Source organism: Oryzias latipes, chromosome 4, assembly GCF_002234675.1.
Source record: "Oryzias latipes chromosome 4, ASM223467v1".
NCBI lineage: Eukaryota > Metazoa > Chordata > Actinopteri > Beloniformes > Adrianichthyidae > Oryzias > Oryzias latipes.
Window position 1 is genome coordinate 29205703 of NC_019862.2, and position 23799 is coordinate 29229501.

A 23799-nucleotide genomic window follows, 5' to 3' on the forward strand; every position below is an offset into this window, starting at 1 on the left:
GACCTGTTGGGTCTATTTCCGATGGAAAAAGACCTTGAAGAGCCTCCTAAACACACCGACCTTCCGCGGTTTCAACAGGTGCTTTCTGAAGGTTAAAGCCAGTATAGCTTGGGCTGCTTGAGAATCAATATCGATCATCACAGCTATCAACTCAGGCTTTCTCCACAGCTTTTTCAGGTCCTTGTAAACAAGCAAGTGAAGCTTTGTGGCAATCTCTCGACTATCCATCTGAACTTTGTCATCTTTGAGAAACTCCACAATTGTTTCAACCAGCTCTGCTACAGGGAACATGTGTTCGTCAAGAACACCTGACCCAGATTTTGACACTATCAGTGAGATCATGTTTTTAACTGAATTGCTCAAAGCTTTTCTCAGATCTGCACCGTCGTCAAGTTTCCGAAGTTGCTCTTCAACTTCAGTAGTTGGGGACAAGCCTGGTTCTCCTTGCTGTGAACTTTGATCGCCATCCTGCGGTTGTGTCTCTGCAGCCTTCTTTGCACTCCTCCTTTGTTTGGCGCCTTCCTGCAGATTTTTAGCACCATCTTTGATGTTTTTCACACAAGATTTCAGTTTTTTTCCTGCTCTCATGTGTGGAATGCAAGACTTCACATCTACAGCTGCAGGATCTATGTTAGAATCCCACATTATAGATTCTGGATCCTCCGGTTGTGTCTCTGAAGCCTTCTTTTTACACATCCTCTTTTTGGCAGCTTTCCTCAGTTTTTTAGCTGTTTTGTTCTTATTTAAGTCATCGAGGATGGTTAAGGCTTCTGTCAGTAGCTCCATTGCAGCCTGAAATTCTTCCTGTGTCATTGCAACCTCCGTTTTAAATTCTTCTGAATCTTTCTTCAGATTTTGAGTGAGAAGTTGCAGTTTTGCAGCGCACTTTCTTAATTTTTTGATGGCCAGTGTGATCCTTTGGATAAACCGTTGTTTGTGTTCATCCTCCTGTTGTGTTGTGGGATCCTCTGACTCGACCTCGGCATGCTGCTTTCGTTTGACACACACGGATTTAAGCTTTCTGATGCACGCTTTAATGATTTGAGCTCCCAATGTGATCCTTCCACATGCAAAGTAGGAAATGCAACATTTGAGTTCTGTTCTTGCTTTTCCTACTACTGCATCGTCACCGTCCGGTTCTGGTTCCACAGACTCAATCGGCATTTCTGGGGTTTCTGGCTTTTTTGTTTTAGCCTTCGCCCTCCGCCTTGGAACGCAACCCTTGGGTTCTGGACTTTCTTCTTCTGAAAGTCTTTCCTCCTGTCCAGTCTTTTCAGGCTCAGGCTGTGTTTGTGGAACCTCTGGACTTGTCTCACCGTCCGGTTCTGGTTCCACAGACTCAATCGGCATTTCTGGGGTTTCTGGCTTTTTTGTTTTAGCCTTCGCCCTCCGCCTTCTTGCTGATTTGATCTTTGCAACGCAACCCTTGGGTTCTGGACTTTCTTCTTCTGAAAGTCTTTCCTCCTGTCCAGTCTGTCCAGGCTCAGGCTGTGTTTGTGGGGCCTCTGGACTTGTCTTACCCTCCGGTTCTGGTTCCACAGACTCAATCGGCATTTCGGGGGTTTCTGGCTTTTTTGTTTTAGCCTTCGCCCTCCGCCTTGGAACGCAAACCTTGGGTTCTGGACTTTCTTCTTCTGAAAGTCTATCCTCCTGTCCAGTCTGTCCAGGCTCAGGCTGTGTTTGTGGGGCCTCTGGACTTGTCTTTCTAGCATGTGGTCTCCTTTTCCTGGATGGGCATGTCAGATTTTCTTGGAACTTTTGAGCCCCCGCCCTGATCTTTTTCATTGTTTCACCGTCGCCCAGTGATTCAAATACTTTTAATTTTTTATAAAGTATTTGTATCTTTTGCAGCACAGATTTGCGATCTGGTTTATCTGCGCCGCTTTTGTTTTCGACAGTTTCTGTGTCTTTACGGCAACGGCGGGGGCGGGAGCTTCCGGGTTCCTCGTGGTCAGCGCGCCCTTCTTCGGAAGGTATGTCCTGCATTTGGGAGACTTCCTGCAGGATGTAATGCATCACTGCGGTGACGGTTTCACTGGTCAGCTCGTCTTTTAGGGCGGCCAGTTTATCCGCCGTGTCTCGGTCAGGTGAACCGGACACAATTTGCACCACCTCTTCCGGGGTCAGTCTGGCTAGGAAGCTGCAGACTTTCCCTTGGATGAGGTGGGTCGGGAACGTCCCTCGTCTTTTCCGCCGACGGTCCATCAGATTATTATATACAATTCACTTTCATGTAGTGCCTCTATTTGTATCCTTAGATGGTCATTTTAATGACTTCATTTTGTGTCATTTGATTTCTCCTGTCGTCATAAACCGCCACCGTGTTTTTTTTTTCTTTTGCTAACTCCACGTGAATTGACGCCACTGCTTCCGCCATATGACGTCATCATAAACGAACATTATCCTACTAATGCTCGTTTATGATGATGTGGTGGAAACAGTTTGCGTAAAATGACGCTCCTGTTTCCGCCACATGACGTCATCATTCACGAACATTATCCTGACGATGTTGATTTAAAAAAAAACAGATTTTTCTTTCCTCATCCATCATTTGGAGGTTGACAGCTGTGTCGTTTCTGGTGTTGTGTTGAAGGAACTCAGGACGAAACAAAACATTTTTTTCTGTTCTATTGTGTTTTTCACTGAATAGAAATAGTTTTAATTCAGAATTAATTATATTACTGTATTTTACCTCTTTTTTTTTCTTCTCCAACTCCCCATATTTAACCCCTCCCTTCTCTCTTTATCATGCTCTTCATCATCCCTCGTCTCCAGTCTGAAACTTCAAAGGAGGCTAATAAAGTAATGATGAAAAATGAAGTTTAGCCTTAAATCCTGGAGGGATTTCTACAAAAATGTATTTGGTGGGAACTGCTCCCCCTAGGGGGCGCCACAGCACTTCATCTGGCTCCTTCTAACCCTCACATGTCTTCCTCTACATCCGTGAACCTCCTCTGTGGTCTTCCTCTCCTGGTATCTTCAGCTCTCATCCATGTCCTGAAGAACTTCAGACTTCTGCAAACCACAGCTCCTGTCTCTGGATCTACAAAGACACAAAGAAGCTCCTTCTGTTCTTCTCCAGAAACATCCTCAGAGCAGATATTTCACCTCTGGTTTCACAGTCGGTTCCAACTCCTCCCTAAGAGGCAAACGGGACTCTTCCTTTTTCAGCTTCCACCTTTTTGTCCTCTGCTCCGCCCTTCTCCTCTTCGTCTTTGTCACCACTAGAGTCATCCTCCACCCCATCACCCTCTGCCGTCCTGCTACTCTCTCTCTCCAGTCGCTGTAATCAGCTGAGACACCGAGACATTTCTATTCTTTTAGCAAAGTCCACCACCATCTGTCCTTCATTCCTGTCCCGAACACCAAACTTCTGTTTTCTTCAACATCACGTCTGTTCAAATCTGCTCCAATCACCTCTGTCTACCCTCTACAGATACCATGGATCTCCCTCCAGAATTTCTCCTTTCCTGCTCCAGCTCACATCCTACCTGGGGGGGCACTGACAGCATTCACCATCACACCTTCATCTTCCAGCTTCATCTTCCTCTCTTCAGCTCCAGGAGATTCTCACCAAACTCCTCCGTTCCTCTTTCCATCATCCACTCTGTGATCAAACATCTTCAAGCTGCTTCCAGTCCAGATGAAAAGTCCACGTGACGTGTGGATCTTTGGCCAGCAGATGGCAGCATTGTCTAAATCTCTGCAGGAGTAATTGAAGAATCTGAAGTCATTTTTACAAAGTGATCACCTGGTTTCTGACTTATGGGACAATGAGCAAAGACGGAATCAGAGAAGCAAGTGCTCTTCTCCAGAGAACCATCTTTGGCCTCTTATTTTCTCTGCTTTAGCCTCTGTGTGAGCTAGAACCTTAGAAAACGCTCTTAAATGTTTCTGAAGGTTTTAAAACATGATGTGACCCTGAACACAAAATATAAACCCTCTGGACTTTAATTTAGGCTCCTCTGGTGTTTGAGCTTTCAGACAAATACACGTAAATTACACTTTTATTTAGGTCAGGAAGCAGCTCCCCTTATTTTTCTGTCACCATGAACCTGTTTGGTCTTTGACTTTTGTTGTTTTCATTCTCACTGAATCGCCTGCGGCTCACTTTGCAGCAAAAACGGAGTCTGACTGGTCCAGGTTCGGTTCTGAAATCTGGATCTCTGTGGACCGGTGCTTCGTCACGGATGCTGAATTCTCTGCTCCATCCTCCTCTTCTTCAGCGTTTGTCGTCATCCATCGGTGGAACCAGCGGTGCAGACGGTTCAGAGCGCAACATCGACCAACATGTTGGTTAGAAACTGACAACACACACACACACACACTGACAAAATAAGAAAAATGTCCTTCATTTTTTTTGTTTTTTTATGAACACATCTCTGGAGCTTCTTTCCACCAAAGTCACATGACTGCACATGTTCAGCTCTGCTCACACGTGAAAGTAAAGAAACGGATCAGAACCAACTCTAGTCTGACAGATTTTAAAAAATGTTCTCTAGCGTCAGAGGAATTGAAGGAAAAAGAATGTTTGTGTTTCGTTGGCATAGCGGCACATTTAAACCAGCTTTGATACAGTTTTGGTAGAATAATCCGTATAAAACATTCGTTTTAATAGTTTCTGACAGAAATAGAGACCTGATAGCAATTTAGTCCAATTCCATTTTCTATTGCAGCAGAGTTTCTTGAAAAACATTCATATAAAATAAACAATAAATCAAAAAGCTACCAGTGGTGATGTCACACTTTTCCTAATAGAGAATTACAAACCAAAGCTGAAATAATTCTAACATCTTAAACATGACATATGTAGAAATATAAGAGTATTAAGTACTCTAATGGTGTTCAGTAATCAGACAATAAAGTAAAGGAAAGCAGAATAACAAACTACGGTGGCCCAGAAGGGTCACAACACAACACATTAACTTTACACACAACACATTAACTTTACACACAACACATTAACTTTATACACAACACATTAACTCACAACACAACACATTAACTCACAACACAACACATTAACTTTACACACAACACATTAACTTTACACACAACATATTAACTCACAACACAACACAATAACTCACAACACAACACATTAACTCACAACACAACACAATAACTCACAACACAACACATTAACTCACAACACAACACATTAACTTTACACACAACACATTAACTTTACACACAACACATTAACTTTACACACAACACATTAACTTTATACACAACACATTAACTCACAACACAACACATTAACTCACAACACAACACATTAACTTTACACACAACATATTAACTCACAACACAACACATTAACTCACAACACAACACAATAACTCACAACACATTAACTCACAACACAACACATTAACTCACAACACATTAACTCACAACACAACACAATAACTCACAACACAACACATTAACTCATGGCCCAGAAGGGTCACAACACAACACATTAACTTACCTCACAACACTTTAACTCACAACGGAAGTAAATCAGCAATGGAAGTGCTTTTATTCTGAAATTTCCACTGGGCTAAGAGGCTAACTACCTAACAGAAAGTAATGTCACAGTGAGCTGTGGAGGGAGCATGTTATTGCTACAAGAGAACCTAGCAGCAGTGTTGCCAGAAACTTTCTCTTTATTATGGTTCTCTTTCCTCGCGCTGCACGCGCGCTCCTCTCCTCTCCTTTCCTTTCCTCCGCTTCCTCCTCTCACATGCACGTGCGGTCCCCTACACACGAACACACCCACTCTGGAACACTAGACACCAAGAATGTGGAGAGATGGAGAGGAGAGGAGCGCGCGCAGCGTGTGTGTGTCGGCGACTGCATGTGCGTGTGAGAGGAGGAAGCGGAGGAAAGGAGAGGAGAGGAGCGCGCGTGCAGCGACAGAGGGGGGTGTCAGAGCGGAGGGAGGAGTGTGCGTTCATATTGTGTGTGTTTAGAGGAAGGAGAACCATAGTAAAGAGAGAGTTTCTGGCAACATTGCTGCTAGCTTCTCTTGTAGCAATAACAAGCTCCCTCCACAGCTCACTGTGCCGTTACTTTCTGTTAGATAGTTAGCCGCTTAGCCCAGTAGAAATTTCAGAATAAAAGCACTTCAATTGCTGCTTTACTTCCGTTGTGAGTTAAAGTGTTGTGAGGTTAGTTAATGTGTTGTGTTGTGACCCTTCTGGGCCATGAGTTAATGTGTTGTGTTGTGAGTTATTGTGTTGTGTTGTGAGTTAATGTGTTGTGTTGTGAGTTAATGTGTTGTGTTGTGAGTTAATGTGTTGTGTTGTGAGTTATTGTGTTGTGTTGTGAGTTATTGTGTTGTGTTGTGAGTTATTGTGTTGTGTTGTGAGTTAATGTGTTGTGTGTAAAGTTAATGTGTTGTGTGTAAAGTTAATGTGTTGTGTGTTAAGTTAATGTGTTGTGTGTAAAGTTAATGTGTTGTGTTGTGACCCTTCTGGGCCACCGTAACAAACAAACAAAAGGAAATTAGTTTGAACAGAACAGCTTTTGAGCCGATCCTGATTTTTCTCTTTTGACCAGCAGGGGGCAGTAGTTGTCTACTTTTTTCAAAGCTTTTTTCACCTAAAATTTGAATTCAGATCGACTATAAACACAATTATGATAAACATTTAAACTGAACTGCACAAAGAAAATAATGGGCTTTGTTCAAAGGGCGGCTTGAAATAAAAACTGTTAAAATAAAGAAGTTTCAGTGAAATAAATAGAATGGAAAAACTAAACATTTCCACCTTTTTATTGTGAACACTTGACCATCTTTATGAAATAGTACAATTGTAGTTCTGCTTTTTATTGAATTTTACATTCTTTACATTGGGAAACTGAATTGTTTTGTTGTCAAGGTTTTATTCACCTTTGTCCAAATTACAGTGAAAAAATTGCAATGGCAATAATTTGTGTGATACTTTGGAGAAATGTGCGTTTTTCTTTTGAAAGAGCCTTTGCACTTTTACATTTTTCTAATCTTTTTTGATTTCTCTTCTTTCTTTTTTAACAGATGACATTCATCCAGAGAAGAAGGACCGGAACAGATGCTGAAGTCAACAGAAAACAAATGTAAATATTACAATTTTAGGCAATTTAATAGGATTTTTTTATGTTTGGTTTGCACAGGAACACCAGGATTTCAAAATAAAAGCCTGAAACCAACAAGTAAACAAAAATGTACGCGTTGGATGGTTTTTGCTCTTTTACCGCATTTACTTCAAGTGTTGACATTTTAATTCAAATATCTGCAATATGACCTTTGGAGGAGCGACTGGGTCAATATCACCATAAGGTGCCTTTGAGACTTCCCAACATCCCACCAGGAAATATGAGATTTTCCATTTAGCTTCACATTTATTGTGTTGGGTGGATGCTGTGCTTTTAGAAATGCATGTTGGTCAAGCTCCCACACTTTTTATGAATGGGCTGCAAGCAGACAATGAACGCACAAACAGCAAAAAATGTCAACCCTGTCATGGACAATTTCAGAGTAGATTAAATAAATTGTAATTAGATCATGGATATAAAATGTATATTTTCTTGAAAGCTACTTAGTCCCTCTGTCAAAACTGTGTATTATCTAATAAGAAAAGTATTTAGATAGTAATGAAATTAGGGCAAACAATGTTGTTACTATACAAAATCAGCAAGAATCGACTTTCTTTTCTAGATAAATTCTAAGAACAAAGATATTTGGTGAAAGTTTCAACCAAAACCACTTGGCCCATATGTATTAATAAAGGAATCACACAGATAGTTTTGCCAACTTGTGAAAATAAGTTGTTTATTTTCTTTGAATAGAAAAACGACAGGGTGGACACATTTTTAAAAGGTTGTTGAATTAACTCATTTTGCAATGAATGAAAGAAAATTGCTACCAGAAGTCCCTTTCAATGATCAGGTGAACAGACTGGTTTTGATCCACTCTTCCTTTATGTAGCAAAACCCCCAAAATTAGCCATTAATGTGGCTAGTTTGAACATCAATGTGATGTACAGTGAAAGTCAAACATTCAACTGTAAAATGAGAAGAAAAATGTTGTTTTAAGGGGAGAATGATTGGTTTGATAAAACAACAAGAAGAGTATCACTGAGACACATCTCTGAGCAGTCTTTTATATCCCTATCTGGGACATAGAGCAGCTCAACAGATGTCTCCTTCAGCTTTTCATGCAAGCTCTGGGCATCAGGAATGTCTCCTTCATGGGCTACAGTCCGGTCTGCTGACGTCTTGAGGGCTCCATCCACACCATCTGCTGCACCCTTGCCATGACTAGCCTCAAAGAAATTCCACGTTATGAACCCAAACTTGTAGGGTTCTGTTGAGAGGTAGAAGAAATTTCCTTTTTTGTCGATGCTGTGTTGCAGGCCTATCGCTTAAAAAATGAAGTATGCTCACTAGTGGGGGACGTTCCCTCAGTATCTTCAGAACCGAATCAAGGTGGGCCCAGATGGCGACAGGGTCATGTCTTCTGGAGGTTGATGTGAAGCAGAAGACGTGTGGTGCTTGTTCACCGGTGATGTAGAGCACTCCAGTGTGCAGACTGGCCTCCAAAATGCACAGATTGTGTTTCTTCACTGTACTTGCAGCAGTCATTTTCTCTAAAATCTATCTGCAAGAGGGAGTCATTGTGCTTCGAGCTGCTCCTGAGCTTCCTGTAGGCATCAAACTGATATTTAATGTTGAAAACATGGCACCTAAAATGGAGTAGCCTCTCCTGGAAATCTGGGGTGAACTCCTACTCTCCCTTTTTCACTGTGATGCTACCCAAAAGGGTCTGAGACGGCAATATGCAATTTCTTCAATGTATCGGGAAGCAACCTTTACTGTTATGGACTGTTCTTTGCAATTCAATGATACTTAATAATCCCACAAGGGGAAATTTAAGTTATAAAGTGTCAGTAGGAGCTGTTGTAATGTTTAACATTATTAGTTTGTAGCCATAAACTATCAAAATGTCCTTCCTGTCAAAGAAGGTTTACTGACCGAGTGGACATTTTTGGTTAATGTTAGCATTTATTGAGCACATTGTGGATCTTCACTTAGCAACATGATGCAGTTAGCAAGTAGACTGAACTGTTTAGCTTCTATATTTAACATTTAGGAAAGGCTTTTATATTAAATGATAATTCACCATGACAGGGTGGACATCTTGACAACATCTGACTGCACACCTATTATGATTAAAAAGACTAAACAAAAGTGTAACTATTTACTCTGTAACTAGCCACCGTTTCAGTCTCCAGTGAAGAAAGACTGAATGCTGGTTGTGGTGTTTTTAAAGAGACGGTTATCCCAAAATGTTCAATAGCATCATGAAAATAACATTTGCGTGATCAAAATGACTTATGTGCTGTGATACGAAATGTGTACCAATTTCTTTTTAATTTAGCATAATTTAACCATTTATTACACACCCTGAAGTTAGCAGGACAGCGTGTGGGACATACCAAAATCACATTCATGCAAAGAAAGCAATTTGCATAAACTAAAGAAATCACAATTTAAGAACCAGATTATTTTACTGATTTGTGTTTAAGTCTTGGGTCACTTATGATAAGAAGTCAGAGTTGAGTTATTCTGCTCCATTTAGTTTATGTATACTCATGGGGACACCAAAGGCACTTTATAGTGATAATGACCCGACTCTGTTTAAGATGTGTGGTCCATAAAATGTAAAAACGGTCTTTGTACTTAGACTGTAGTGAATGTTTCGGATAATTCTACACAAATAAACGCAGGTTATCATTTTTGCACTTACACAAAAATATTAGTACAGTTATTTGCCCCCAAATTTAAAAACTTGTCAATTAGGCAAAAATCCAATTAGAGGGGGTACAAATTTAGAAAAAAGGAACACATCCAAATAAAGTCCAACTTTCAGGTTTTATTGCCTTAAATAAATAAAAATGTCGTCAACAACCATTTTGTAGAACACTAGGGTTCAGTCTGTGCTTGTAAAGACACTTTATAGTTTATTTATGAAAGGCCTAATCTAATCTGGTTAAATTAGGTTTAACAACGACCTCAGAGCTGCACTGCCTCAATGATGGATCTGCAAACATCTGCCGTTCTTCCTACGTGTGCGGTTAAGAAACGCCTTTTACCGTCAAAACGTTTGACAGGTTTCCTGTAGCCCGCGCTCAAGTGGTAGGGGTGTGGCCTTCCAAAAAGCCAACTCCTGATTGGCCAGAGTGGTTGCAGACCTACTCTGACCAATCACTGCTCACTGATGTCTCAGGTTCCAACATGGCGGCGTCCGTGTCTTGTAAAAATGGCTCCTGAATTGACTTTGTGGTGACGTGTACAGTTTTTATTCACAAATAAATGATTAATAAATAATTTAAACTCACCACATGATTAAAATGTCTTGTACATGGACCCAGTCCACCCTCATGCTCAGTCCTACCCCCTCATTAAAATACAGATTCAGGTTCATTTGCAAAAAATACAACCAATCTTACAAACAAACAGACAAATTACTGCTGCTACTCTAAAATGTCTTTTTTTTCCTTTACAAAAAAACAAAAAATGGAACCCAGTCAGATTAGGAATAGATTTGTCTAAAATGACGTGTTGATGTGGAAAACCAGCCACGAGGAAGAGGAGGAGGAGGAGGATGGTCCAGGTCCTGTACGTGTGTCTGTGGGGCGACAGTGCTTCAGTACGGAAGTTTCTCTGAAACTCCCCGGTTCTCTTGTGCTGAGTTTGATGGAGCGTCAGAGACTGAGGCAGACCGACGTGCACGAGGCTCCTGCTGGGCACGTGCACTGCAGTGCAGCACTAAGCGTGGCTGTTACCTCAGCAGACGCCACCCACAATAAACCCAGAGATGTTTCTATTTAATCCACAGAGTCATTGATGAGAGAAAAAAGACACCGGTTGACGGTTCAATTCCTGATGAGGACGCAGTGGTTGTTTACTGCGAGTCTGAGATGAAATATTACAAAAATAAAGGTGGACTTTCACAATAAAAGGATGCAGTTTCTGCACTGAAGCGATAGATGGTCTTTTATTTGCTGACTTTGCACAAACAGGATGACAGGCTGGGCGGGAGGCCGGAGATCTTGGCTCTGCACCCCCTCCTGCAGGGGGGGGGGGCATTTCTGCACCCCTTCCTGCAGGATGCATGGGGGGGGGGGGCATTTCTGCACACCTCTTGAGTTTCTTCAAAGTGCGGCAGAGAGAGACACAGGGGAGGAGGGAGGTCTTCCTGGGGGGGGGGGGGGGGGGGGGTGTTGGTGAAAGCATCTCCTTCTGTGCTGCTGCCCCCCAAATGTAGCAGGAAAAGATGCTGAAGTTCTTCTCCAGCCGGGATGACGACAATGAGAGTCTTCTGGGGGGAGTGACGGAGGGTGAGGATTGACGGATTTTTATCTTATTGTTGGGGTGTCAGAAAGAAATTGCTGACGCGGTGTTTTGCAACGCATGTGGACGCGTTATCATCTCGGTTCGGTGTGTGATGTAACGGCTGCGTGTCGCAGTGCCGCCAGCGGTTCGGGTTCTGCCCGTCCCGGGAGCAATCCGGTTCGGTTCCGACGAGCTGCAGTGCGGAGAGAAAACCCGCCAAAGGAGCCTTGAGAACAGCTTTTTTTCCCGATGGAAATAAAACGGCCGACCGGAACCTTGAATCCGGACCGGGACCCCATCCCAACTGCTCCTGAGTCACTGTCAGAGCCGTTCTCTGTGCGCGCGTCGCGCACGCGCCGCCGCCGCTGCTGCTGATGTAACGGGAAGCAGCTGCGGGATGCAGCTGCGGGATGCTGCTGCGGGATGCTGCGGTCTACGTTTCCTTCACATTTACATTAAAACTGCAAACGGAGCTGAAACTCGAAGGCAGGACATGAGACGAGGGTTTGGAACCAGCAGCTGCATCCCGTTTGTGATCAACCTTTAGGAGGCGTTTCTACTTTTTCCAACAAAAAACAATCACAAAAGAATTTGAGTGTAAAATATATGATTAAAATGTTTGATCTTTGATTAAATATTCGTATCCATTTTGGGTTTTAAATGAACAAAAACGAAGTTTGCTCATCAGCTCCAGCCTTTGACTGGAATCTGTCTTTTAAATAGATTTAGAGTCTTTTTTTTATTCTTTTGCATCAACAGTTCAGTATTTGACCTCAGAAATTGCTGAAATGTTCCAGATTGTGCTCTGCAGGCTGCTGGTTTGGGAAACTTGCCTCATGTGCAGTTCTGCCGCAGTGCTATGAAGCCAGAGGTTGATCAGCCAAAAGTCGTGAATGAACTGAAGGCGTCTGCTCTGATCGTCAGACAAGACGCTGATTCTTCCTCTTTATTCCTTTTCTCACAACAGATGAGTCGGAGAACGCATCCTTGCAGGACGCCAAGCAGCCGTGGCTGCACCGGCCGTGCCTCCTGGTCCTCGGTGATGGAGACGTGTCCAAGCCGGACCAGCACTGTGCTCAGATGACCCCGCGGGGTCCGCCCAAGGCCACCTCCAATGTTGGAAGCACATGTAAAGCCTGTGATGCACCTGGACATCCCCCCACGCTGGCCACACCCTCCCAGTTAGAGGAGGGCAGCTGCACTGTGACCGCCGTCTCCCCGTGGAGCGAGTCCAGGAGCACCTTGGTGCTGAGCCCTGCAGAGGCCGCATGGGCAGAGGAGGAGGAGCAGGAGACGAAGGATGAGACGCCCCCATGTGGCTCATCCAAGGAAGACTCTGTGGTGGAGGAGAAGGAGGTGGAGGAAAGTGGGTTGGACGGCTTCAATTCACCCTCCACCCTTTCAAAGGGGGAGGCCTGCAGGGTGGGGGCCAGGGACTTCCAGAGCCAAAGTGAGATGACCACATCTGAGAGAGAAGATGGGACGAACGGGAACAAACTCCAGGTAGCCAACAGGGGGGAGGCCCCAGAGGTGTGTTCGGCTCCTGGTGTAGGTCCTGACAATGAATCCCAAATGAGCCCAACGGGAATGCTGGCCAAAGATCAAGGCACCGTCCTTGGGGAGGTGGCTCCATTCTGGGTTCCCGACTCTGAAGCCCAGGTCTGCATGAAGTGTGGCACCAAGTTCACCTTCACCAAGAGGAGGCACCACTGCCGGGCCTGTGGGAAGGTGAGGAGGCAAACTGTTGTCCAATTTGTAGAGAAGTCCCTGCTTTTGTAACCGTCAGGTGATGTGTGCGTCCCCGTGTGCCGTCAGGTGTTCTGCGCTCTTTGCTCCAGTCTGAAGTTCAGACTTACTCATCTGGATGGAAAAGAGGGTCGCGTCTGCGATTCCTGTCATTCAACCCTCATCAAAAGTGAGCACAGATTCTCCTGTTAGGTGTTTGAAGGCACCAACACAGACGGGTGGATGACGCTTTTCTCTACAGGGACGCCTGCGAAGAGCCAAAGAAAGGTGTGGTTTGCAGATGAAACCCTGGCAAGCCAACAGTCCGAATCTGCTCCTTCTTCACCCGCACGGGGGCCCGCCCTCTCGCCGCTGAGACGCACGCTGGGGGATCCTGTGAAAAGTCCAGTAAGTTCCCCGCAAACAAGGAGAACCTCAAAGGACCACCGCGAGTATAAGTTCATCCAAAAGACGAAGCTGCGCTACAAGCAGACGGACCGTCCGTGTTCACACTCTGAGCTTCGCTCGGGTTTGTAAAGTTGTGGTGCTTCTCTCTGCCCCTTTGACCCCCAGGAGGCCTGTGGTCCTTACGGCTGGGGCACCACAGCTCTGGTGAGCAGCTCTGCCAACCTCATTCCACTGGAGGGCCTGCCACCCATCCTCACCTCCACAGGAGTCAAAGGAGGTACTCTGCTTTTTTTCCTGGAACGAGACTTGTGGTGAACCGACTGAAAGGCAGATGCAGGTTTTAGGAATGCGATTTAGCAAAGACTCATCAGGTCCATCAGAAAACAGGACGGAAGTTTGCTGCCAGGCTTTCATCGGCTGAATAGAAACCCTAAAAATGCACAGAAATGCATATATGTCATATATATATATATATATATATATATATAAAGTCATATATGTTCAGTCCCAATGAAAGGAAATCCGACCAAAGGGTTTAAATAGGTTCCTACTATCCTGTAATACATAAAAAAACACGAACATCTGTCTAATTAATCGATTAAAGTCTGAGTCCCAGCTGTCCTCACAGGTGGATAGGAGCTGTCTGCAGGTGAAAAATGGTCAAACTTGTACGCAGGTGGACCACACCAAATATCAAGATGGTAAAGCGCTCAGTGAACCCGTAGTGAGAAAATTTTCATGCACATTTTATGCTACGGGCGTGCTGCGGACAACAAGTCGTAGTGAACACGTCTACATAACTGTAAGTAAGGGGGAAGTAGGGGAGATGCAGGCGTTTACAAGGAGCCTGTTAGTGCCGTTCACGTGACACGTGCACGCTCTTTGTTGCAGCCTGACTGTTGGAAATGGGGAAATTAGCCCATCAGAGTGTAGTGTGTGTGTGGACGTCCCACAGGCACTTGCATATCACGGGCACGCCGCGTGCGTGCAGCATTTATGCACCGCCAGTATGGAGCCGGTACCCACACCGTCCAAACCACTACAGTGTGGCGTGAGGACGCCGCACGACAGCGTCACCTGAACATCATAACTTCCATTTACTCTAAGAATACTTTATGATACACTTACCACACGCACAACAATGGTACGTTCCATTTTCATGACATCCCTCTGGGTGGCCCTTTGAACTTCAAGATTACTACAAGACACACCTTGTAGACCCACTCCAATGAAAAATGCTGTTTGGGACATTTTTATCATGTTCTTGTGGTATTTTTCTGGAGAACATTAAGCTCAACATTGCATTTCTGAGTATTTCTTTATTCAAATCATGAATCAGGAGCAGGTAAAGACATGCCGCTTAAAAAGGGATCGTATTTGTCACGTAGAAAATACGCTGGGCGGGGCCACAAGCTCCCTGCTCCGCTTGCAGACGACTACATTCATGGACATCTTTGTTTTCTTTTTTTGATTTTGGCTCAAAACGGCATCATCCTCATAATTAGAAGGTCACTGGGAACGCTTTGAAAATAGACCACAGCGTGTTCAGAGTGGGTCTCTAACATACAACCGCTCCTCTCTACCATCCTCCATGGACCCGTGCAATCCGTGCATCTGACGGAGCACTTTTTAAAAGTTATGATTAATGTCAAGATGGAAAATGTCTCAGGCACTTATGATAGTGAGAGAAAACATGCAGGGAATTCAAACGTTACTTTATTTTGAGCCATATTTAAAAATAGAATGTATATTAGGCCTGTACAATAAATCACAAATTGATCGTTGTCGCCATATTGAACTGTGCAATATGCATATCGCAAAAGATGGCAAAAAATGCAATAAATGGTTACTTTAAATGTGCAGATAAAACAAAATATTTTTAATTTTTTTATTAAGTTTTTAACATATTTTCAAAACAGACAACAATAACTGATTACATGAACAATTTGGAAAGCAAAAGAGAGAGAGAAAAAAATTAACTGTTTTTTGCAAACTCATTAACAAAGGTAGACCAGACATGAAAAATGTTTCTTCCCGTCCCTGCAGGGTGTACCTAATTTCTACTAAATTTAGAAAAAACATAATGGATGTGTGTGGGGGGCTCTGTTTGCTTCCAATTTAAAAGTATGATTCCGCGTGCAACTAAGCATGTGAACTGAATTTCCCTACGCTCCAATTTTTTTAAAAAAGTTTGGGGATCGGTGATTCCCAGAATTCGGACGGGGGGGGTCCAACTTGATCGTCAATGTGCTAAAACAATCTTATGGCAGCTTGAGGTAATTAGCAAATCAAACAAATAAATTTATGCATTTGACCAATCGGATGAAGCCCTTTTATGTTAGATGCTCACCTCCTATGTAGACTAGTTTCATTTGGAGTATAATTTATTTAAATAAATGGCAATGAAATGGAAATGAAGTTATTGGTTGTCTTGTAATTTCTTCATATATCGCAAGTTATATCGTCATCCCAATATTGATCACTAATATCGCGAGTTTTCCTCATATTGTGCAGCCCTAATGTATATTTAATACGATTTATCATCAAATTATAGTTGTGCATACTTTGTTTTACGTATTTATCTGTATTAACAGGCATGTTAAAACTGACATCCTTTGTCTTCTTTTGCTTTGTTATTAAATCGATTTATTGGTGTTTTTTTGGTAACTAGTCGTGCACAGATCCCAGCTTTAGTTGTGTTTTACTCTCACCTGGTTAACAAATTCAAATTATTCAAATTAATTTTATTTCTATAGCACCTTTCATGTAAAAAGTGACAGCTCAAGGTGCTGTACATAAAAACAAACAGGGTGCAGACGTTCAGTAACAGCTGATCAGAGAACGTTCTCGTCCATCAGACTACACCGTGGAGGAGCGTCCCTCTGAAGCGCTGCTCTTCCAGGAGCTGGAGAGCGGCCGGCCCAAACCTCTGGTGTTTGTTCTCAACGCCAACCTGCTCGCCATGGTGAAACTAGTCAACTGTAAGTCTCCTCCTCCTGTCTCTATCATCCGTTTGACATGTGAGCCGTTTGATTGTAATGCAGAAGTTTGTATCCGACTGTGTGTCAGACGTGAACAGGAAGTGCTGGTGTTTGACCACGAAGGGAATGCACGCCATGGGCCAGGTTGAAGTGGTGGTGCTGCTGCAGTGCCTGCCGGAGGAGAAAAGTTTCCCCAAAGACATCTTCAGTCACTTCCTGCAGCTGTACAGAAACACCCTCACAGGTCAGCGCACTCGGAGACCTTGTGTTGGTCACATGGCGTTCCTCAGCTGCTGTCTGCTCCGTGAAAACAGACTCCTCCCTGCTTTTTCCCCCATCATTCTGCTGTAGGGAAGGTTGTAAAGCACCTGTCTCTCTTCCTGTTTGGGAGTCAGTTTCTGGGGAGCAGAGACCACGCCGGCTTTCTGTACGTCCGCTCAACTCTGCAGTCTCTTCAAGGTCTTCCTCTGCCAAACCAGCCCTACCTCTTTGGCCTGTTGATCCACCGGGCTGAAGTGGCCTGGGCCAAGGCCTTTCCTCTACGCCTCATGCTGCGGCTGGGGGCCGAGTACAGATGTAAGATAGAAATGATGCCGCCGTCACGCCGCAAACGTCCTACTGGGTCACTCGTTCTGTTTTTTTCCAGTCTACCCCTGCCCTCTGTACAACGTGCGCTTCAGGAAACCCCTGTTTGGGGAAATAGGCCACACCATAATGAGGCTGTTAGTGGTGCGTATGGACTTTTGTAACAGCCTTCAACTCTTACAACACTACATTTACCAGAAGCAGTTGTGGTGCAACTTCTCCAAACTTTTACATTTTCAATTTTCTGCTTTATTTCTACAATTCTCCCCTCTAGGACTTTAGAAATTACAGATACACCCTTCCGACAGTGTCAGGGCTCACTGTGGATCTTGAGGCTCAGAGGACCTGCATAAAGATACCAACAAATGGCTACAACGAGGTTAGACTCTACCACACACAAAGAGTTCATCCCTCGTTTCCGTGCTGACCACCGCGTCCGCTCTGGTCTCATGTTAGCTGCTGAAGGCCATCAGTAAGTCCAACGAACACGTGCTGGCCTTAGGAGCGTGCTTCAACGAGACCGCCGACTCTCACCTCATCTGTGTGCAAACAGAGGACCGCCAGTACCAAACGCAGGCCATCAGCATCCACAACCAGCCGCGCAAAGGTACCAGAGTCACACAGCGGCGTTTTCAAGTGATGAGAACTTTGTTCAAAAGCTAAATCTACCTATTTATTTAAAGAAGACCGGGTTAATTAGCCCTTGAATTGTGTTCGGCTCAATTTTGACACTTAAAAACGGTTCAATTTTGACCTGAACACAATACAAAACTGTTAAGTATTTTTAATTTTTTGGAGCAAATACAAAAAAAGAAAAGAATAAAATGGAACGAGTCATGAGCCAAACACAAAGCAAAAAGAAGCATTCATAAAAACAATAGAGGACAGCAAAAGTGTACGATGTGTTATTTCATCACAAAGGGAGAACTGAAAGGCTCCAGATATTCCAGATTAAAACCAGGGCTACAGTTTGTTTTGTCCGTGTCAGGGGCTAGTTGGTTCACCTAGTTCATATATGTCAAACTCAAGGCCTGGGGGCCAAATGTGGCCCTCCATGTCATTTTATGTGGCCCCCGAGAGCATAAAAGTTTTTGATTTCTTAAAATAACAAATAAAAATTGGTGTGGATTTATATATATATAGGGGGAATCTGGCTTGAAATATCAGATTGGGCAACTAAACATTAGGACTTAAACACTGTCCATATTACCTAACCTGACAATCAAATTTAAAAGGATTTATGATAGAGTAACAAGCAAACATATGTTTTCTATGCAACTGTAATTGTCAATTTCAAAAGTTATAATAAATACATAAATTAGTTGTTTAACATTAAGGAGTAGTTATATGTATGTTTCATTACATTTAGTTACATGTATAAGTTATATCCGGCCCTTTGAGGACAGCTGCTATACTGATGTGGCCCTCGGTGGAAATGAGTTTGACACCCCTGACCTAGTTGGTTCATCAAAAACAAAAAAAAGAACCCTACCAAATTCCTGCTGAAAAAACAAAAACATTTGACTTGTTGACTGTTGTGTAATCAGGAGTTGCTGAAGCCACGTGCTCATCTCAGAAAAAAAAATCTAGAAACATTCAGGAAAAGTAAACGGAGGCAGTTCAGTTCAGTTCATTCATTCAGTTCATTACATTTCTTTCTCTTCTTATCATTTAATGTGCTATTTTATTTTCAGTTTGTGTATTTTATTACACTTAGTGCATGCAAAGCACTTATGTTTGTATGGAAAGTGCTACATAAATAAAGTTTAAAATGCAGAAACATTCCAGAGTAAAGCTCAGCAACCATCAAAACTTTATGAACAAAAAAGGAAAGCAGTTTAGTTTCTCTTTGGATATTGTGAGATAAACAAACATCTTGATGACTTTAAGTATTTCTAGATTTAGCCAAAGATGCATGGACACAATAAATCTAACAAGAAGCTGCTGTAACTTTCCCTGCACGTCAGTGGAATAAAACAGAAAAGCATGAACCGGCGGAGGTTCACTGTCAGTTATGTAACACTAGATGGCACGCCGCCTGAGAACTGGTTTTTCCTTCCTCTCACCTGTCAGTCACTGGATCCTGCTTTTTCATACTGAGCAGTGCCCTGAAGGCTTCTGCAGGATACCTGGCCAAGTCCAGCATCGTTGAAGGTAGGAGACCCCAGGATTTTCTTTCTTCCATCCTCCTTCCAGGAGGACATTCAATGTTTACATTTTTGAAGGTGAGAGCTGGAACACTGAGGATGTGTTGATCTTTGTGTGTGTCTGCTTACATGCGATCAGGTTGTGTGTGTCTGCTTACACGTTGATGCCCGTGAGTGTGCGTCTGTGTCTCCCTGCTGCTGGCGTCTGTCTGTGCGTTCTTCCTGTATCGCTGTCCCCTCTTCCTGTAGACGGCCTCATGGTGCAGGTCACCGTGGAAACCATGGGGGAGATCCGCCGGTCGCTCCGGGAGATGAAGGACTACAGCATCACATGCGGGCGACTGGACCAATCAGAGAGCCAGGAGCTTGTTTGTTTACAATGGGTGGAGGAGAAGTGCACTGTGAACAAAGGGTGAGTGTGTTTACCTGTTTGAAGTTTATGAGGCTGCTACAATAAATCCAATGAAGCCGTATCAGTCGATGGCCAGCAAGAAAAACAAATGATGCATTGTGGGTAGGTTTTGATAGGAAAACAGCTGTGGAGGCTAACGTAGGAGGTGGTCATAAATCCCGTCAGCAGATTGCAGGTGATAGTTTAGTCTTTAGGAGGAAGTAAAAGCCTTTTGTCTGTCTCATCTGTTCAGCGTCATCAGCCCCATCGATGGAAAGTCCATGGAGTCCATCAGCAGCACCAAGATGTTCCAAAAATCTGAATACAAAGAAAACGGGAAGATCATTCGCTGGACAGAAGTAACAAATTCTGATCTGGATTTTGAGAGAATCCATCTGAACCGCGTCGACCTTTAATGGGTCGTGTGATCCTATCTCTGCAGGTCTTCTTCCTCCAACGGAGCCAAAATCCCAGAAGAGGAGCCAGCGACTCGGCTGAGCACAGCCGGCTGACGGAGCGGATCGCCAGGGCGTTCTGTCTGGCGCTGTGTCCTCATCTGAAGCTTCTGAAAGAAGACGGCATGGCCAAACTTGGTCTGCGGGTCACTCTGGACTGTCAAGAGGTTAGATGCGGAAAAAAGATGAACCACGGAGGAGAAATGCAAACCATCTGCAGGAGCTGGGATGTAGAAGCAACGAACAAACCTGACAAGAAAAATAATCAATCTAAGATAGTTAAAAAAGACAAAGAAGAGGCAGCCATCCCTTTATTACCCATAATTCATCGGTGGCCAATACGGTCAACCGCAAAGGAAGTGTGAGGAGATGAAGTGTAGGCAGATCCACCTGGATGGATGGATAGAGAACTGCCGTCAGCCAATCACCATCCTCCCCTTGAAGTATGGCACTGGGTCGACATGCAGAACAGCTGATCGCACATCTTCTAATACATGCGTCGCTGCACATGCCTGTTCCTACCAAACCAGGCATGTCCAAAGTCCAAATGCGGCCTCCGTTCAAAATCTACCGGCCCGCGTGCTCCTGTCATGAAATCAATCATTTGCGACCCCCAGCATTTTCCAAGAACTACGTGTACGATTTTTTGATTGTGGTTGGAGAAATGACATCGTACACCTGTGGCAAGTCTGTCTGTGACACTTCATAGCTCATTTCTAAAAAGTCATGTGTAAATTTAAAAAGCGTCGACGTTGAGGGCCACCGCTACCAGGACAAGTGGATATTGGCGTATTTTTTCCAGTGAAATATAAAACAACTGTGTTTTTCTGAGACGCTAAGAGGCAGTGGCTGTTTTCCAGAAGGAACTACTAGACAGGATGTCCCATCTACGACTCAGAATGAACGCTGCAAAAAATTGACAGTAATTTTGGTAAAAACATGTTTAGAGACATTTGTGTGCAATGAAATGTTTGTTAAACAGTTCATTAACTGTTATTAAAACGTCAGGCCTAATGGTTGGGCCTCAAATATTTTCCCCACACCAAATCTGGCCCTCATGCCACATGTTTGGACCCCCACCACTAAACTGCACACTGATTTTTTCCGCTTTTGCTTCAGAGAGGAGTGAACGTTCTGTGTCAGACTCCAAACCGGGGATGTAGCTGCTACTGTGCCTCAGTTTTCCTGGACCGTCACTTTGAACGGAACGCACACTGATCGATTCACCGTTGTCGGTGGCGCCGTTGACATGAAAACTATGAAAACTAAGAAAAATGACAGGAACTCTTTTTCACGTTGGGCCTTTGAAGGTGAATTTCTGTTAGCCCGGCCTTGACGTCCAGCTGTTTGGGCTTCACTGAGAACAGATTGCACCACTTCGGTCTCAGCTGTCGGGTCGCTTTTGGAACAGATAAGAAAAGCAAAGCGTTCTTCAGAGGGAAATGTGAACATTGTGAGTTCAGAAAAAGCAGGAAAAATGTGTGATCTGTCAGGGTTAAACAGGTTTTTATCTCGTCAGTGGACGTGGATGCAATGATGAGATTAGAACGCTTGGATCTGAGCTCTCTTGGACCACCTCTTAAAGTCTGCTTGTTTCTATTGCAGGTTGGATTTGTGGCTGGGAGTAACGGGCAGCTCCTCCCAGCTCAGTACTTCAGCGCCCTCGATAGCGTTCTGACTCCCGTGATTCACAGCAAAGGCCGAACGAGGGACGATGAGCCCACGGTGATGGAGCTCATCTTTTACATCCTGGAGAACATCTCCTAGAACCACCATTTCCTTCCACCGACGAATCCCGTCAGCTCAGAATAAAGCAAAAGCATTTCAAAATAAAATCTGATTCACATCCACGGTCCAGAGAGGAGTGGCCGTGACTTGTTCTGGTTTCACTCCACCTGATCCGAACCCGCGATGGACCACCACATAAGGGTGCTGCATCTTCATGGCTTGCTCTCCATGCCCCCAATGTGCTTGGCACAAGAAGAAAACCTTTAAAGTGTGTTGTGGTTTCAGCTCAGAGGACTTGCAAAGATGCAGAGAATGAGGAATGTAGATCTGTAGAAACCTGAATGAATGCTTGGAGAATGCTTTTCACACTGAATGCATTTTAATGGACTGCTCAAAAAGTGTAATGTCAGCTTGGAATTAAACTAACTAACAACGAGTCACTGTTTTTTCCATCAGAAAACCAAACAGTTTGACAGTGTAATCCTTGTGCTATCTTCGATGACCCCCCACCCTTACATTGCCGTGTTCTCCCTACCATGACAAAGGTGGATAAAGGTGGAAAGATTTCATGTAATCCATGGACACCAGTGAAGATCACAAATCATTGAAGAAAAAAGGTTCAGAGCACTGTCTAGTGGGTCTAGATGACCCAACTCCCAATGTTAAAGTGCCTAGGATAGCACAAGGGTCAAAAATGCAATTTCTGATAAAAACTGGATTGCATTTGACTCCCTGTCATTACATTCATGTGAAGAGACTCAAGTTTTAACCCCTTAAAAACCCACGGGCTCTAATTTGGCCACCGTTTCTATGCATTTATTTGAATTCTTCTGATTCATTAATTTTTTTTGTGTTTTGTTGTTTCTTGCTCATTTTTTTACCAGAAAAATTGTGAAAATGTACTAGTGGACCGGAAAATGATGATATTTGAGGTCTCGATGCATGTTTTAATCCATGAGAACCCTTAAAAATAAAATGATGTGCATTTTACCCACAGAATCCATTTCTGATGGGTCAAAACAGAATTTGGGTGAAAGTTAGGATTCACTTTAAAAACACACAGCTTCTTAAAAAAGACATTTCATGAAATAAAGTTTTGTGTGTAACCCTTGTGCTATCCTATGGGGTCAAGATGACCATTGACGTGTTCTCCCTACCATGACAAAGGTGGATAAAGGTGGAAAGATTTCATGTTATCCATGGACACCAGTGAAGATCACAAATCATTGAAGAAAAAAGGTTCAGAGCACTGTCTAGTGGGTCTAGATGACCCAACTCCCCATGTCAAAGTGCCTAGGATAGCACAAGGGTCAAAAGATAAAAGTTGTACAAAAAAAAGCTGATAAAAACACTCAACTTAACTCAGAATGATTCAGTGGGAATAATAATAACTAATAATAAAAATTCCTAATATTCAGTGTCGTAGCATAAATAGACCTGTGACTGCAGTTGCTCAGAGACTTCAACCTTTATGCTGATGATGTTCCCCTCTACTTCATTAATCACAGGCACCTTTTAGAGAACGCTGAAAACTAAAAAAAACAAATGTCCTTTTTGGGTCAAAAAAGCAAAATGGTTTTCAGAAAACAGACTGTTCCGCTCGGAAACCAGCTGCAGAACATCATACGAAGCCCCCCCCCCCCCCCCCCCCCTCTGTTATTTCAACACGACTTCCTCTTTCTCATTTCCACATGTAACAATGGCAGCCCTCATTTCTAAATCCACATTTAAAGTAAAAGCATTGAACACAGGATAATGACCTGAACAGTGCATTTGATCAAGCTAATCTGACAAACCAACTTCCAGTGTTGTCACGGCAACAGACGAAGCCTTCTAAGCTACGCCTCATAAATTGTAAAATGATGAAAATACGAACCCTCTTCATCTGAATCGATCGAAGCCTCTCCTGATCAAGTTGAGTAGAGACGGATCCGGTCAGTGGGCCGCTCTCACTGCCTCACGCCACGCATCTTTTTAAAACAAAGCATAATGGATCCTTTCTTTACCTCCTACTT

General features: G+C 43.5%; 1 protein-coding gene across 13 annotated transcripts; it reads left to right on the forward strand.

Annotated features, from left to right (window-relative positions):
- Window positions 1-1865: 1865 nt before the first annotated feature.
- Window positions 1866-22220, forward strand: LOC101173779 (zinc finger FYVE domain-containing protein 9). Of its 13 annotated transcripts, none has more exons than XM_023954538.1 (19): window positions 1866-1973; window positions 3437-4296; window positions 7025-7083; window positions 8368-8454; window positions 12332-13092; window positions 13180-13279; window positions 13352-13497; window positions 13663-13774; window positions 16356-16478; window positions 16567-16722; window positions 16830-17054; window positions 17125-17207; window positions 17338-17442; window positions 17520-17670; window positions 19137-19217; window positions 19460-19622; window positions 19855-19960; window positions 20044-20223; window positions 21662-22220. In XM_023954538.1, exons 3-19 carry the CDS (start codon window positions 7059-7061, stop codon window positions 21821-21823), a joined length of 2766 nt encoding a protein of 921 aa, XP_023810306.1. In that variant the 5' UTR covers window positions 1866-1973; window positions 3437-4296; window positions 7025-7058; the 3' UTR covers window positions 21824-22220. The 13 variants fall into 13 exon arrangements, 12 of the variants coding, with proteins under 12 accessions (XP_023810306.1, XP_023810303.1, XP_023810308.1 ...); XM_023954535.1 differs by having other exon boundaries at window positions 1867-1973; window positions 2776-4296; XM_023954540.1 differs by having other exon boundaries at window positions 1873-1973; window positions 4119-4296.
- Window positions 22221-23799: the final 1579 nt, after the last annotated feature.